At 48.1% G+C, this 17,321-nt stretch overlaps 2 protein-coding genes across 4 annotated transcripts in view; one reads left to right on the forward strand and one right to left on the reverse strand.

Annotated features, from left to right (window-relative positions):
• The first annotated feature begins 27 nt into the window (after positions 1–27).
• On the forward strand, positions 28–5,328 carry SFT2D3 (SFT2 domain containing 3). Of its 3 annotated transcripts, none has more exons than XM_048955366.1 (3): positions 28–1,599; positions 3,626–3,854; positions 4,701–5,328. In XM_048955366.1, the coding sequence occupies exon 1, from the start codon at positions 204–206 to the stop codon at positions 1,062–1,064; it is 861 nt and encodes a 286-aa protein (XP_048811323.1). In that variant the 5' UTR covers positions 28–203; the 3' UTR covers positions 1,065–1,599; positions 3,626–3,854; positions 4,701–5,328. The 3 variants fall into 3 exon arrangements, with proteins under 3 accessions (XP_048811323.1, XP_048811325.1, XP_048811324.1); XM_048955368.1 differs by having other exon boundaries at positions 28–1,335; XM_048955367.1 differs by lacking the exons at positions 3,626–3,854; positions 4,701–5,328 and having other exon boundaries at positions 28–1,335; positions 1,422–2,285.
• Positions 3,862–17,321, reverse strand: part of WDR33 (WD repeat domain 33) — a 61,895-nt gene continuing 48,435 nt past the window's right edge. The window contains exons 16-23 of the mRNA XM_048955359.1: positions 16,973–17,125; positions 15,632–16,654; positions 10,957–11,059; positions 10,214–10,676; positions 6,492–6,658; positions 6,269–6,361; positions 5,335–5,520; positions 3,862–4,531 (exon numbers count right to left, since the gene is read on the reverse strand). Of these exons, the coding sequence (XP_048811316.1) occupies positions 4,299–4,531; positions 5,335–5,520; positions 6,269–6,361; positions 6,492–6,658; positions 10,214–10,676; positions 10,957–11,059; positions 15,632–16,654; positions 16,973–17,125 (2,421 nt within the window). The 3' untranslated portion in view covers positions 3,862–4,298. The remainder of the gene's footprint in view (positions 4,532–5,334; positions 5,521–6,268; positions 6,362–6,491; positions 6,659–10,213; positions 10,677–10,956; positions 11,060–15,631; positions 16,655–16,972; positions 17,126–17,321) is intronic.

Here is a 17,321-nt window from a genome sequence, read left to right on the forward strand (position 1 = left end):
GGAGCTGAAGGCGGAGCTTCGGGCCGGCGTCGCCTTCCTCAGCCCGGCGGGGAGAGCGAGGGCTGCTCCGAAAGTAATGCCTCCTACGTTACGGCGTCGGCCCGCCGTCGGGATGTCGGCGGTGGGACCGCAGCAGGGGCTGAGCCCGCCCGTATCCCGCTACGCGCTGCGGCCGGGGGACGGACGGGGCGGTCTGATGTGGAATGCGGATGGAACGAAGGGCCGGGACTGAATTCCTCCGCGTGGGAACAGTGGCACACAGCGACATTCGACAACGCTCGCTGAACGCCGACGGACACCGAACGGCGCGGGATCTCAGGGCGGACCCGCGGCGCTTCGCCCGCAGCCCCGGCCCGCCCCCTCTGGGCCGCACTGCGCAGGCGCGTTGCCCCGGCCGCGCCCGCCGACCCGGAAGCAGCCGGCGGCAAGATGGCGGCGTAGCGCCCGCGTGCCGTTCGGGCCCCGCCATGGCGGACCTGGGCCGGCAGCTGCACGAGTACCTCGCCCAGTCCAAGGCCGCCCCCGCCCCGCCGCCCGCCGGCGGCCCGCAAGAGGAGCCGGAGGGGGACGGCGCGGGAGCGTGGCCGAGCGCCTTCCCTGGCTGGCGCTGGCCGTGGGCGGCCGAGGCGGACCCGTGGCTGCCGGGGCTGTCGCCGTGGCAGCGGCTGGCGGGCGCCGCGCTGTGCCTTCTGCTGGCCGCCCTCTGCTTCGGGCTGGCCGCGCTGTACGCGCCGCTGCTTCTGCTCCGCGCCCGCAAGTTCGCGCTGCTCTGGTCGCTGGGCTCGCTGTGCGCGCTGCTCGCCGCCGCGCTGCTGCGCGGTCCGTCCCGCCTGCTGCGGGAGCCGAGCCGCGGCTCGCTGCTGTACGCGGCGGCGCTGGGCGGCACGCTGTACGCCGCGCTGGGGCTGCGCAGCACCGCGCTGACCGCGCTGGGCGCCGCCGCGCAGCTGGGCGCCGCCGCCTCCGCGTTGCTGGGCGCGCTGCCCGGGGGGGCCGCCGGCGCCCGGCGTGTCGGAGGGCTCCTGGTGACCGCGCTGCGCCGCGGGGCCGCGCTGCCCGTGTGATGTACGGGAGGAGCGTCCCGCCGGGCTTCCTCGCGAGAAGGCGGCGCGGAACGGCGGCGATTCCGAACTCAAGCGCGGGACAGCGCCCGGCCCCGCCGCGTCTGGAGCCGAGGAAGAGCGACCGCCCGGCGCCGGAGCGGAGACGGCGGTGGTGCGGGGCGAAGAGCGCCGAGCGGCCCGGCTCCCCGCGCCCGGTGCCGCCTCGGTGCCGGGAGCCTTAGCGAGCGCCGTGCGCTCTTCCTGCACAGAAACCGCTTATAATTGGCATCCAGTAAGTGAAACAGGCTCCGGGGCTGTGGGTCGGCAGGCCTGTGCTCGGGTAGGGCAGGACCGTGCGATGTGCTGTCCTGCTTCCAGGAGCCGCGGAACGGCACGGCGTGCCCCTCGGCGAGCTCTGCTGCGGAGCGGGCTGCTCGGCTCTGCCTTGGGGCTGACCGCCCTCCAGCGCCTCGGACGGAGCCGGCCCAGCTCTCAGATTTGCCTCAAATCACTGCTTAGGGATACAGCGGGAATTGTCAAACGGGGGTGCTTACATGTACGTAGACAGCTTTAATAATAAAACGACTATTTGTGTACCAAACGTCAGCGTAGATCTTCAACCACCGGTCACTTCTTTCCTTGAGCTGTAGACTGAGATAACGTTAAGTAGGTCTGTCCTTTTGATAACTGCTAAGCTACGGTGTGTAATTTGTAGCAGTGGAATTGGAAGAGATGGCAGGGAGAGGCTGTGAGCAGGCACAGCACAGCCAGGCTGCATGCGGTGGTCAGAGCTGTGCCTGCACCCTGCTTTCAGCAGTAGGGCTGTGGTTGCACCCATTGGGTTCCCTCTGTGTCTCCTGCTGTCTGTGGCTGTGGGATCCTGTCTGAAAGTTAGCTCATTGCCCTGTTTCTGTATGACTTTCATGTTCCACAGCAGTGGAATGTTTCAAATCTTAGTTTGAAAAGCTGCCATTGTGAATGTTAGCAAGTACAATAGTGGGGCTAACCAAGCAGCAGGGGAAAAAGAAGCATTTTCCCTCGTGTCCATGTGCAGAATGCTGGGTTCCCTGCTGTTAGGTGCGCTCCAGTTTGCTTTGGTAAAGGACTGTTGGGTATTAAGGGCCAAGACCTCTAAATTAGATACTTGAAATACTAAAAAGAAGTCGCTTTCAGTCCCATTAAAAAAAATAAAATAAAATACACAGGGCTTGTATTATTAAAAAAAAAAAAAAAAAAAAAAAAGCCAACTCTATTTTCCCTTCAGCACTGATTAAATCTTCAGTGTTAAAATTTAAAGAGATCCCTGAGGTGCACCCAGCACGGCCCTTCTGCAGGTAGAGCAAAAAGGATCCCTTTGTGCTCCCCAAAGGTGAACCTGCTCCCTACAAGGTGCCCTCAGCTCCTTCCCAGCCACCACCTTTCAGATCATGCTATAGCCAGAAGACAAGGATGCTGTAGGCTAATGAGCACCCTTAATTGCTATGATTTTTAATGCAATTTTGTAGGCTACAAATTAAAAACTGTAAAATGTTACTTGTGACCAAGAGAGCAGCCGCTAAGCACCTCTGCTCTGATCTCTTTTAAATAAGATGGATGAGGATAGAGTAGGACAGTCTTTAAAAGAGATGTGACTATCAGAAGTCAGATAAAGTAGCTGCTGTGCATTGCTGTGCTGTGCAGTAGTTTTGCCAGCTGTAGAATTACACTGCCGTATGACTGTGACTATTCTAACAGCTTGAAGCTAAAAGAAGGGGGATTTAGAGTAGATGTTAGGAGGGCAGTGAGGCACTGCTGCCCTCAGCAGTGTGGGTGCCCCATGCATGGAGGTGCCCAAGGCCATCAGTGGGGCCCTGGGCAGCCAGAGCTGGTGGGGGCAGCCAGCCCAGCACAGGGGTAGGACTGGGTGGGCTCTAAGGTCCCTTCCAACCCAAACCACTTCATGATTCTACAAATTTCCAGTGGGTAGAAAAACAGCCCGGTGGTGATAGTTTTCATAATAGTTTGTTGTATAGTTTTAATTGAGGACCTTCCTGAGAGCTGGCTTTTGAGTACGTATAAACTTCTGTACAAACTTTTCATTCAGGCTTAAGCCATTAATGAGCCCTGTGGTAGCCTGGTGACTGGAGATGATTGATGTGAATGATTTTTTATGGGGACATTGGATACTTGTGATTGCTAAGCAACAAAAATGTGGGAAATATAAATAACCTCTGCTCATCCCTCTCCTGTGGGAAAACCAAAGAACAGTACCCTAAAGATGTTTAGAAACATTAAGATGACAGCCAGAAACCACCGAGTTCTGCACTTCAGCAGACCAGATGCTGCTGGACACCCATATCTGTATGCAGGGTATCCTACAGCCACTGTAAAACGTTTGCTTCCATATGAATCAAATTGCTAAACTTCCCTTTCCTCTTCAATTTCTGTAAGTGCTGTTGTGAACAGAAGTATCTGACTCTTGCAGCTGAAGCACAGAATGACAGTGCTCATTATGCTGTCTAGTTTGCTAGCAGTCCAGGTTATAGATGCACTACGTGTATGACAGCTTTTTCTAAATGGTGTTCCCTGTTTTTCTCTTTCAGGATGGCAGACCAGCAAGCAGCAGTGACTTCCTGTGCTCTGGAGTTTTAATGTCAGCACCTCTGGTTATTTATAGACAGCTGAGACTGCAGGCAAAAGAGTTCTCTATAGATGATAAACCGAAAATGAGACATAAGCTGTTGGTACTGCCCACAGATGAGACTTCAGGAGGTAGTTTGTTGCTCCATCTGATACACAAGTTTGTTAAGAAACAGCACTTTATAGGAATAGGTGAGTAAAGAACTACACACGCTTTTTTTTGGTTAGTTTTTGCGCAAATTACATTCTGTATTCATACAAAAAACAACATAACTCTTCTGACAAACTGTACATATAGAAACAAGTTTCTGTTTGGAATTGAACTGAAATCTGTGGAGGTGCTCCATGTCTCAACACTAAAAAAAATTCCAGCTCTTCACAAAACAAAGTAGGTAAAGGAAGGTGGGGAAAATGGGGGCAGAGAAGACAAAACTGAAAGCTAGCTACAGTACCGCAGCTAGTAGCAGTTGACTGATCTAGGAGAAGACCCTTGTTAGGAACTAATGCACATTCAGTTATCCCAGTTAAGAATCCAGACTTGCGTTCTTGCAGGGTTACTTTCTCTTTGAGTACAGAGTAGCAGTCCATTTAAATATTGTCCATCAGGGACTGGGTGCGACCCAGTCAAAGCCTCTTCTATCGGCCTCTTCCACCACCCCTGGATGCTCCTCTTCGTGACTGACCAGAATTCATGTTATTTCCTCTTCCCCAATTGCTTCCGCTCCTTCCTCCTCTGGAAGGGTTGCTGCCTCCTGCAGGGCCTCCGCCGAAAGCTTCATCCCTGTGGAATCCATCGTGATGGTCTCCATCTAAAGAATTAGACCGTGCCGATTTTGGTGCTCTCTGGGAAGCTCCTGAATTTCCACGTCCTAAAAATGAAGCACAACGTTACTGGTGTTGAAATCTAAGCCGTGCTTCTTCTCAGACATACCACGCCTTTCAGCTAGTTCTCTCACATTAACTGATGTTCTCACATCTAACTGAATGTTCTTGAGACCTATAATTTTATGCCTCCTCCCTCTGTTTTTTATTACACAGGTTCCACATCTCCATGGCAGCCCAGAAGATTGACAGTAATCAGGCAATCCCTTGGGGATTAAAGGAGATTATGTCTCATACAGTCAGCGAGGACTTACTTAAGTCAGGTCCCTCTAAAGTGCCAGCCATACACGATCTCATCCCTTACAGCTATCTGCAGTTCTTTGTATACTTTTATTGCAGAACACAACAAAACCAAGAGAACCGGATAAAGGAATGGTTAAACCACATCTGCCATGGCGTGTGCAATTCTTAGTCACCCCAGTCACAAAATGATAAGTTAAAACTGAAGCGAGTATAGACATGGTAAGAAGGGCAGTAAAGAATGCAGAATGCATTCCAGAGATAGCACACGAATGGGTGAGAGCTCTGGCATAGAGAAGAGCCACCTGAGGATGGAAGTTTATGCAGCCAGAGGTGGCATTCAGAAATAACCAACTAAAATACAAGCCATCACTGAATGGAAGTAGTGAATGATGGGCTTAAGAAGACAAAAGCTTTTTATTTTTTCCAATTAAGCTTTAGAGCTCTGTCTGGATGTCACAGGTTCCAGCGATTCTTAAAGCTGGATAAGACTTCTGCTGAAAAACACACCAGTGTTGCACGAGGTTTTCAATACGAGGGACTTATCTACCTTTTCCCCTCTCCTCTGGAGGTCCACCTGGAGCATCCATTTCCCTGGGGTCAGAGGTCCCTGGTCCATCGTGCCAGGGACGTTTACGTGGTGGCAGTGAGGCCATGTCCATGCCCTGGAGCGAAGAAGAACGTTCTCGGTTAGCTGGAGAATGTCCGTCGTGAGGAGGGTGGTCTGGACGAGGACCTGGTGGTGAGGAGCAAAGCAGGATCATTAGATAACGTCCATCTGATCGTTACGCCTCGTTTTCAGAAAGCAGTCACATACAAATTTACTTTCCATGCAATTTGGAATACAATTTTAAGTTATGTAAAGCTTCCCCACCACTAGAACATGCAAATAAGCCAACATTAGATGAACGAGCTGCAAGAAAGCTGAAGGTAAAGCAGGTTTAGAAGATGCTGAAGAAGAAGGAAGTGGCAGATCTCAAGCTTTCTTTTCAGCATAAGGATTTTCACATATTTTAGAGATGGCCACACGTTCATCTTTCGTTATTCATGTGTCATTTGTGCTTGTGTTCTAAAATTCAGTTTTGAACCTATGTGGTTCCTATATAACCTATAGGACCTATAATTATACACAAAGATGACCACTGGCATCAATAGATACCTCGAAAAGCTGTATGTTACGCTGCATTCATCAGCAGGGGACACCAATGTGCTGCTCTGGACTGCATATAAAATCTCACCTTAAATCAGGGTAATAAATGATTTATTCATTTATTATTCTGTGGAACTGCAGCATTTACAGCTAGCTACGTTCCAGGCAGTTCATTTATTTCTATATTTATAAGTCCAGAAACCTACACGGTGCATCTCTGGTGATGAAAGACTGAGCACACGAAGCACAGAGAAAATTAGCGACGTTAATTCATTTTAAAGCAGTTACATTGCAGACATTGATTATCTGAAGCAGACCTCAGCTATTTCTTTACCTGGTTCTCTGTTTCCATCCCAGGATTCTGGCTTCCGCCCACCTTCAAAGCGTGGAATTTCATCGGGGGTAGGAAGCAGACCCTTCCGGCCTCCTGAGCAGCACGAGATGCAGGGAGAGGAGTGAGAAGAGACAATTGCATTTGTGAAACTGTTGCCGTTTGCCCAAAAAACACCCTTGCTACCTTCTCCTTGTATTTCACTGTGGAAGAATGTTCCCCTCACCTCTAATTGCACCACGACCTCGGCCCCGAGCACCATGGTCCCTTCCTCTCAAGTTTTCATCTGGGGAGTCAAAAGTGTCATCTGGCCCAAAATCTTCCGGACCAGGAAAGCCATCTCTCCCCCTGGGTCCCCGGCCCTCGTGTCTCGAGGGTCCTCCTCTTCTGAAGCTACAAGAAAGAACACGGTACACCTTTAGACAAGGTTTACATTGATAAACTTGAGACAGTTGGTTATTAAGCTGTTTTCTGAACCGTTTCACATAACACTACAGTACATACAGCTATCAGAACAGGATCTGTGGGTGGAAAAGTGCTCAATGTCTGTCTCTGAGCGCTTTGTTTAGCTATTTTGTATAGTTTTTCCTCACTTCTTTCTGTTGTGTTGGTTTTGGTTTTTTTTTCCATACAGAAAATACTGTCAAGTATATTTGCATTCATTTAACAAGGAAAAAAAAAATAAAAACAGTGAGATAGATATAAGGCAAGGCAAGGAGAAGGACAAGTGAATTTCTCTTAGCTGCAGTGCTCTTGCTTTAAGGGATTACAAACGAAGCAGGAAAAATAAAAGCAGTGAGAGTCAAGGCTGTAGTGAAACATTTCAGCATCACATTCCTATGGATTCTGGAGTCTCTCTCTAGAACATTCTCTTACTCAGTCCCTCCACAGAGGATTTTTTATTCTTTTTTTCTTTTTAAGTTTACAATGTTGAGAAACGATTCTAGGCTGCACTTGGCTCAGCAGGGATGATGACTGCTGAGCAGTGTGCACAGTGGCTTTCTACAACCTCACCAGCAGCTTATCCATCTGCAGTAAACGAAGAGCTCTGTTCTGCAAAACGTAGCAGTGCCCCTCACGTCAGTAATTTCTACTCCTAGTCAGCACCATGGCATCTTCAGTAACTGGATGCGATTGGCTTTTGCATCTCATCTGAACTGAGTACAGCTCCTCCAGTATCACACTGGGGTCTTAACACAGATCTTCAGAGGGAAGAACGCTTCTGTCTTAGCTGTCAGTGCCATTGCAGGTAAGCCTGTAGATGGCTGCACAAACGCTAGCAGTTCTGTTTCTTACAGCACCAACTTGGAGTGCTTGGCAAAGCCCATAAATGCCCCGTGCATCACTGCGGCTCCGTGAGCACCCACTGCTACAACTGCCTCTGCTTACAGCCCGACCCGGGCAATTTGTGTGCGAGCACCAGGGGACGTTAGGTGGTGCAGGCACGCTGCTTTGGGATCCTGCCCCCCCTCAGCGCCAGCAGTGACAGTGCAGCTCTGTCTGCCCATGCACACTGATGCCCCCCCACCTCCCCTCTTCTCCCACTTCCGCACTGGGCAAACTGCGGGCGCCGCAATGCTCCGAGCCTTGGCTTTGTGCACGTCCCCTTCCCCGGCTCATTAACGACACAGTGCACCCTATTACAAGCAAAACTTTAGATACTTTTATTTAGAATTTTAACAACATTAACCTTTTAATTACAAATTTAAATATTTTAACAGTAGTCATAACACAATACAATATTATTTTTTTCTTTTTAACTTTTACATTTTTTTTTTCTTTTTTTTAAATTAAAAACAATAGGTCTGTCTCCACCTCCCAGAAAACAAACACAATACAGAGAGGAGGCTGCTGTGCCTGTACAGGTACAACAGTGGATGGAGGGAGTGCTGCATATGGACAATGAACCATTTCACATTAACCTGGGTGATTTGTGAAAACAAACTCAGCAGTTTCAGGTACAAATGGTTCAAATAACCACATCGCAATGTTGTTTAGCCTTGAGACAGCACAGTCCTCTAGATATATTCCTCAGAGGGTCTCCCATTTTAATACTGACTTGGTGAGATTCTGCTTAGTTTGTAAATTACCAAGATTCGCAACACAAGATCCTACGGCTACCAGGAGGAGGACCCTTCTCTGTGTTTCCAGGCAACCTTACGGACAAAGTTTAGCTTTGAAATCTATCACACCTATGCCTGATACAGCCATGGCTCCTAATATTGGCTTATGTGTATCCTTTTTCACTTTTTCTCATCAGTCACACGTAAAACCCTGCCTCGCATAGGGCTCAGTTCCTGTTTGACTGCTCTCATCTTCTTCCTTGAGGCCTAGGACCTTAACGTACAGAACTACACACTGTGCAGATTAGCAGCAGGAAGAGGCAGGTCTCTGCAGTAGAAGCATCATGTTGATATGCACAGGTAGAGTGAGAACAGGACAGAGATGAAAAGGATGGGAAATTAGAGAGAAACACACATACACACACTTCCCTCTCACGTTTTTGACCAAACCAGTTACAATCTAAATTCCAAACCAAGTCAGCTAAACGAGCAGTCGGGATTCTTAGGCTCACTTCAGCATCAGCATGGCAACCAATTCACCTTCACTCAGAGGAAATCACTAAGTGCAAGCACAGCGAGCCTTTCAGAGCCCTGTGATGATTCTTCTCCAGCTAACCGCTCTGTACAAACACTTGCACTGTGACAGACCCTCGTTAGCTCAGAAGTCAGATTCCCAGGTCCTGAGATGCCTGGACTCCCCTCCTAAAACCTCTGTAAAACCAGGATAAGAATAAAATATTCCCCAATCCCTAAACATTCCCAATATAAGATCGGAAAATCTCTACTGAGCTTCTAAAATCATTGTCTGCTACGTCTTTCAGAGTTATGGAAGGCAGACTATTCCACTCGGATTCTCTCTTTTAAACGGCTTTGTTACCTTCTTTTTGTTCATTTCCTTTCATACTCTTCACACAAAAGGAAGGTACATCTTTACAGAGCTAGGTAGAAAATAGCTAAAAGAAGAGCTGTACAGATGCAAAGTAAAAGGAATGTAAGAAAATGATTAAAAGGCAACTAAAACACACAAAATTCACATTATGTGGAGACCACAATATATTCGTACAAGTACACATTTTTATACATATGGAGTTGGTGGTCAGTGAGAGGTTTAGACCTTGGAGGCCAAATTTAACTCTGTTAAGCTAGCATAAATCTGGAGCAATTTCAGTGACAGGTCGTCTTGCCAACTTTGAGCAATTCCTCCATGTTTACATTAATAACTAGAAGCAAAGTCATCCCTTTGTGATTGATCTGGAAATTGTGAGCAATGAAGAGGACATTGCTATAAACTAGATTATTTTTGAGTTCTTTGCTTGGCATTAAGAAATAAGCCAGAAAAAGAAATAAAATTCCTACAAGCAAAAACATGAGAAAATAGTCTCGACAGTCCAACAGGCTGCAGAGCTCTGCCCCTTATATTTGATAGTAGCATCACTGTTCCTGCTCCTCACAAGTATCTCACAGCTCGTTCTACAGTCTCCACAGTCATCCTGCAGTTTGTGACTGGAGACAGAGTCTCAAATTCCACTTCTAGTGTTCAAAAGTTTGCCACTTTAACCTTCGAGTTTCCTCTCAATTTTCGTCAAAACGATCTCAAATCTTCATCCTGTGTCACTGGATCTTCTCTACAAATTTCCTCCCTTCTCTTTACTTACTGTTTACAGACACGGAAGCTGCTGTGTACAATGACCATTTTTCAAGTTTTCTTCTATTACTGAATGATTTTATGGACTCTATACTCAGGTATATTAGAGTTTTCATTTCCTTATTGGTTTCCAGTTTATAAATCTGAAACAGATAGACTCCTTAATGACAAGGAAACCGGGAAGAAAGAATTCCCTCCGTTCACCCTTTACCCAAGAAGAACGAATCGATTTATTCTTACCTCTCGTCTCGTCTTCCTCGGAACCGTGCATCCTCAGGATCCCGTGGATATCTATCATCTGAAGGTCTCCGTCCTTCCCAAGCACCAGGAGGGCCACGATTTGAACCCCCGCCTTCAAATTCCCTGTGATCGGGAGGAAAGGGAGGCCCAGGTCCACCTCGTCTCCATTTCTCATCTTGCAATGGTGGGCCTCCTCTCCCCTCAAATTCCCGCAATCGATGGCCAAATCTCTTATCTGGATGGAAGTCGTCCCGGAAGTCATCTGGTCGATCAAAGTCATCATGGAAATCTGGGTGAGGTCCTCGTCTATCTGGCATGCCCCTGCTGTCTCTACCATCACCCCACTCCTGGCCACCTCGAAACAACCCTCTCTCAGGCCCATGATCAGGGCCACCACTGTTCTGGTCGTGCCTTCTATCTGAGAGAGGGCCCATGTGGTGGTTTGGTGGACCACGGGAGTCACCTTGAGGGAAAAAACCATAGCAGATTTCTGTAATTTTTCCTAAAAAATGCTCTAGGACGTTTTAGTTTCTACAGTTCTACAAAGCATACACCATACATTTCACATTAAGGAATTCTGGGGGAAAAGCTTTTCTTCTGTATTCCAGCCCAAGTCTACTGTAGCTTCCCTCTCAATCCGGACCCTTCGTTGTGCTGTAGCCTTTTCTATCTAGAGGGTCTGCACTGGAACAGCATCTTTTTGGAGAACTACTCACAGAAGAACGGACAGTGCATTTAATTACCTTTATTAAGGCCAGGTCCTTGGTTGTGGGGGCCGAGACGACCTTGTCCTCCCTGCTGCCCCAGTCCTGGTATCAGTGGTGGAGGACCTGGGTTCTGTCCGTCCTGTTAGTGTACGGTAAGAAAAGCCATCTGAATTAGCATGCGTGAGTATTCTTGCTTATGAGCCTTTTGTAAGGCAGCAAACCAAATTCCTTTACTGGAACAGTGCATCTTCACAGACCTTATGACAGCAGCAGCTGATTTTCAATTGGTTTCAGCCTGATTTTTTTCACATTCACATCAGTGACGCTTTTGTTTCCTGAGGATCATACACAATTATCTAGAAAACTTATGACTAATCTTTTATCCATAACAACCAAAAGATAATAAAGCTCCTGTTTTCTATGCCTGTTAGAGAAGGCGAGAGAACTGCATGCATCTGTTGGAAAAGCACCAGGTGCTGATGTGTATGCTGCAGATACAGACCCAGGAGGGATCGCAGCAGGTACCAGGTTACCCCATGCCTCCTCTGAACACGTGGGTTTTTTTCATACTCTGTACCTACTTTCTGTGAAAGACCATCTTTTATTATTAATTATTTCAGAGAGAGGGTTGAGGAGCAACACTGAGAGTTCATTTGTGCAGTTTTTCCTGTTGCATCTTGAAATCTTAAATTATACTTTTGTATTGAACGGCAACGGAGGTAATAATCACAAAAATACACATAAACAGGTGCTACAAACAGCACCTTTGCACTGAATGTTTTTGTAAAATTTTTGGGAAAATAAAAGCAGAATAGAAGGCCTGGTTCCAATCACAGAATCACAGAATCACAGAATCACCAAGGTTGGAAAAGACCTTCAAGATCATCCAGTCCAACCATTCACCTATTCCCAACAGCTCCCACTAAACCATGTCCCTCAACACAACATCCAGCCTTTCCTTGAACACCCCCAGGCTCGGTGACTCCACCACCTCCCTGGGCATCCATTGCAGTGCCTGACCACCCTTTCTGAAAAGTAATACCTCCTCATGTCCAGCCTGAATCTCCCCTGCCGTAGCTTGAAACCATTCCCCCTGCTCCTATCACTAATGACACGAGAGCAGAGGCCGACCCCCAGCTCACTACAACCTCCCTTCAGGAAGTTATAGAGAGCAATGAGGTCTCCCCTGAGCCTCCTCTTCTCCAGGCTGAACATTCCCAGCTCCTTCAGCCTCTCCTCATATGGCCCTCATCAGCCCTGTGTTCCAGACCCCTCACCAGCTTTGTTGCCCTCCTTTGAACACGTTCCAGGGCCTCAATATCTTTCTTGCAGTGAGGGGCCCAAAACTGGACACAGTACTCGAGGTGCGGCCTGACGAGTGCTGAATATAGGGGAACAATCACCTCTCTGCTCCTGCTTGCAACACTGTTTCTGATGCAAGCCAGGATGCCATTGGCCTTCTTGGCCACCTGGGCACACTGTCGGCTCATGTTCAGCCCAGCATCAATCCATACCCCCAGGTCCATTTCCTCTACGCTGTCCTCCAGCCACACCGCCCCAAGCCTGTAGCGTCGCCTGGGGTTGTTGTGGCCGAAGTGCAGGACCCGGCATTTGGCCTTGTTGAAACTCATCCCATTGGCTCCAGCCCAGCTCTCCAGCCTGTCCAGATCCCTCTGTAGGGCCTCGCTACCCCCAGGCAGATCCACACTTCCAGCCAATTTGGTGTCATCTGCGAATTTACTGAGGGTGCACTCGATGCCCTCATCCAGGTCATCAATAAAGATATTGAAGAGGACAGGCCCCAGCACTGACCCCTGGTGAACACCACTCACGACTGGTCGCCAGCTGGATTTGACTCCATTGTTACAAGAGAAAAAAGCACACGAACCTCTTTGAGTGGTTGAATGGTGAGCTGAGTCAGAAGAATAGCTCCCTGTCCAGGAAGGACAAAGCTGTCACCATCCCTGAACAAAGCCTTGCTGGAGCTCCACCACTTCTCATGTATTTAATGCAAGATTATTTACAATAAACTGTTGAAATTCTTAAGTTTATGTCACTGCTGTTCAACCAGAGCAGCAGCTCTTAGTGCCCACCTCATGAGGTCAATCGCTGTTTGCCAAAGCCCTCTATTTCCAAACAAATACTTCGACAAGTTAGGAAGACAGAACCATCATAGTGCATTTTTATATGCCTTTCATTTCAAAATACACCATGGGCCCAAATGGGCTCCTAGCAGACAGAGTGAACACAGAGCACAGGAGGAGGCACTGCGCTGAGCACTGCAGGCAGCCCTGTGCATCCCACAGCTGGAGGCGGGCAGAGCTGTGCTGTGGCACCAGGCAGAGCAGCAGGGCTGGCTTTGCTGGCCCACACGCAAAGGGCACAGCCACCTTACAACTGCCATCTGTTTTCACTGCAGCTGGAGGGGAAGAATTCCTCATACCAATCCATTCCCTCTGAGCCACTACAAGCTCCAAGAGTTTGCCTCTACATGGAAAGAGACTTGGTCTAAAGCACTCATGCCAAGAAATGAGATGAAATCCAGCCTACCCAAAAGATTAGGTGTTGTAAATCAACAACTCTCAATCACCACTTCAGCCCCAAGATACCACTGCTAACTTGGGAATACTTTATCTACCCGTCTGCACTTTAACATCAATATTCCTATCTTCAGAATACAGTTGTGCTGATCACATTGTATTTTGGTCCCTTTCTTTCTCAAACAGGTTTGTGTTTTGTTCCCCATCTGCAGAAGGGAGCAGCTCTCCCACTTGGGAAGAGATGGGCATCTCCCACACATAGCTGTTCAGTGAGCAGTGGGTGAAGGTAACAGTGCCATCTCCTACAGACATGATCCTCTGAAATAGGCACACAGGTTCAGTATTGATTTCACAAGCCCTTAATGAAGGAAACAAACTTCTGCTTCTAAAAAGGCAGGCAAGCCATTTCTACAAATGTACAGAAGGTAAACACTAAATTCAGGACTAAAACAGTCAAAGCCTGTTGTTAAAAAAGCCAAGACAGGAGTTACCCTTCTGCTCATCTTACAGAGAAGCCAACAGGACCAAAAATGGAAAGGAACACTATGGAAAGGAACACTACGAACTGCACAATCTGCCCATTTTCTCAATACATCAGCCTTCTAAAGCTAGACAAGGAAGGAAAAATAGCCAAAAGTACCCAGCTTTGTTACGTGTCTTTTTAATATTTGTAAAAGACTCGAAGGTAGCAGCATTTATGGAGCACAACATCTGCCTGCTGCAAACAACCTCCTGCATCCTGCCAACAGCAGGCTCCAACAAGTGCATGCCAGCTTGGTGGCAGCTGTTTAGGTAGAGCAGTTGGTCTCCTTAGGATAACCACAAAAACACGATGTTGGTAGAAATGAGATGAGCAACAGCTGTGGAGCCAGTTCCTGTCCTCTTCATTTTGATGATTCTGCAATCTCAGCAATAAGGTCACATTTACAGACTTCCGCAGGAAGTTATTGCTGACTTGTAAGAAAAAAAACACCACACCAATACACATTTTGTAGGCTGTTCTGTCTCAATCTGAAGCGCAGCCAGTGAGGTTTAGTTCAAAGTCATCACACGTTACTGTGATTGATACTGGCCTCCCCACTAAGTACATCCATAACTGTCTAATCTAGAAACCACTCAGTACAACAGCCAATTTTGTTTAAAAATAATCACACATTTCTCAGAATTGTAGATTTTTTCCAGTACATCCCCTTCAACATTTACCTTAAGGCTGAAGACAAACAGGACGTTTTAAGTACAAAATTAACATCGCAACAACAGGAACTTGTAAGGAGTAATAAATGTAGTGGGCTTTTCATTATTTGTGGCAGCTCAGCAGCTGGAGCAAACATGCTGCTAAAGGTGCTGAAGAGCAAGCTGCACCTGACAGCTTGGTGCTGAACCAGCCTTAATCCCTGCAAAAGTAATTAGTGCCTTCACAAGCAACAATCTCCAGTATTCCAGGTGAGCTGAGCCTAAGTATTTTGCTGAGCTGGTGAAGCCTGCTGGAACTTGGTGCTCCAGCTCCAGAGCCAGGCTGGTCCTACTCAGCCTGCGTGCTCCCTGTGCTCTCTCTGGTGCTGCTCAGCAACAAGTCTGGGAACACAGGCTCTAACCTGGTGGCTCACAAGGTATGAAGGTGGCTAAGCAATTCCTGTTCCTATGCAGAAAGCAGGACAGCTGTTCTGGAAAGCTCAACCAGGACTAAGCTGATATTCCAGTATCCAGATACGTCAGTATCTGTGGTAAGCTCACTCCTCAGTTTGGATAAATCAGTTTGGGACAACTAAGAGTCAACAATAATTTGCTTTAATTCACACATATTTTTTATGTTCTGTTGGCTTCAATTCAACTTTTCTTTGAGCTTATCTACTCTCCAGGAAATTTCACGTTTAAGACAGTTCCGTATCCTCTAGCTAAAAAAAACCCACAAACAAACCTGGAGTTTCTCTTCGGTTTCATATATTCTTAGAAGATCCTGATTTCTGTGTCTGTACTCCCAGTAATCCCATCCCTACAGGTACCTCTGATTTTCCAAGCTATGTAACTTTGTTCGTCATCATTAGTTTCCCTTGAAGCTTCCGTTTTGAGCCTCACCTCCACACTCTCATGTCTTGCTTGACATTTGCACAGCACAACATTATCGTTCCTACATTTTTCACACTCTTCTCGTTACACAGATCAACACGTACCTGATTAAACGGGGGACGAGGCCCATCGCCCAACAGAGGCGTTTTCTGCTGCTGGAAAGGCAGAGGGCCCTGGGAAGGATGTGGCCCCCTCGAAGGGTTTGGTTGTCCTTGAGGTCCTTGCATGTTTCCTTGCGGCCCTACCAAAGAGCCTTGCGGAGGTCCCTGCTGGCCTTGCGGCCCGCGCATTTCTTGCGGCGGTCCTAACATTGCGCCTTGAGGCGGGGGTCCCTGCAGCCCCCTCATCTCCTGGGGCCCGTGTCCTAGCAAACCACTTTGCATATGAGGACCTCTCATCTCTTGCGGATGACCCATCATCATCCCTTGTGGAGTAGGTCCCTGGTTATCTCGGGGCCCTGGCGGACCCTGCATCCCTCTTGGATTAAGTCCCATCAAAGGCCCTTGGGAGATAGGACCTTGCATCCCTTGAGATCCTGGAGCTCCTTGCATGCCGTGAGGAAGAGGTCCTTGCATCCCTCGGGGACCAGGTGGCCCTTGCATTCCTTGACCCTGAGGTCCCAAGTTACCCTGCGGGCCAGGCGGACCTTGTGGCCCCAAATGAGTCTGAGAGCCAGGCAGGCCCTGCGGTCCTAAGTGCCCTTGTGGACCAGCGTTACCCTGCGGGCCTGGAGGCCCCATGGGCCCGTGAGGGCCGGGATGCCTTTGCATTCCTTGATGTCCATGTAAATCCTGAGGCCGTGGCATTCCTTGAGGTCCGTGGGGGCCCGGAGGTCCTTGTGGTCCCATGAAGCCTTGCGGACCTCCACCTCCTTGGTGTAATGGAGGACCCTGAGGTCCCATCTGTCCTTGGGGTCCCGGAGGTCTGAACTGTCCTTGTGGACCAGGAGGTCCCATCTGAGGCATATTCATTGGCATCTGCTGTGGCGGAAGGGGCTGCTGAAACCCTTGAGGCATCTGTGACATTGGGCCTTGCCCTGGAAAAGGCTGGGGTCCGTGAAGAGAGCCTCCTGGAGGTGGCTGCACTTGCTCAGCTTGTTTTTGTGCAAGTCTCTCAATCTTCAGTTGCTGTAATAAATAAATAAATGAATGAATGAATGAATAAGAGAAACCCAGCAAATCAACTAAACACAGAAAAATGAAAAAACTGAAGATCAGAAGCTACTACCTCATTCTTAGGAGTTTGAAAAGAGTTAGTACTTTTCTCTTCATCAACAGAAACACAACTACACATACATACAAGTGAAAACTGAAATGTGGAGACCTTGGTGCAGCTGTCTTCATGCATTGAGTCTTATTCTTGTTAAACTATATCTTTTAGAAAAGGTGAAAAGTGTACTGCAAAAGCAAGCTACACATTTTGGTGCCCTGGCTTTACACACATACCTCCAGGAGTTGTGGGTTTGTGTACTGAAGTGCTGCCATTTCCTGCTCAATCTCTGCCTGTGTCTTCTTTTTCTCCTCTAGCTTAATGTCTTCCTTTCTGTCGATCAATGGCTCAGGTGGGGGAGGCAAAGGAACTTTATTCTGCATCCACGCCTATAAAGAATAGTAGATATAAAATTAATTCTAAGAAACACCACATGTGTAATAAATCACTGACTGGGAAAAGATATACTGGAATGATGAATAACGAGGGAGCGGATTGTCCCACTCTGCTCTGTGTGGTCTCACCTTGAATACTGTGTACAGGTTTGGGCACCACAGTACAAAAGAGGCATAGAACTATTAGAGA

The sequence above is a fragment of the Lagopus muta genome, chromosome 9 (assembly GCF_023343835.1).
Source record: "Lagopus muta isolate bLagMut1 chromosome 9, bLagMut1 primary, whole genome shotgun sequence".
Taxonomy (NCBI): domain Eukaryota; kingdom Metazoa; phylum Chordata; class Aves; order Galliformes; family Phasianidae; genus Lagopus; species Lagopus muta.

Excerpts from the sequence above, each read along its gene's own strand:
- SFT2D3 (XM_048955366.1), top strand. The coding sequence starts at position 204 with ATGCGGATGGAACGAAGGGCCGGGACTGAATTCCTCCGCGTGGGAACA.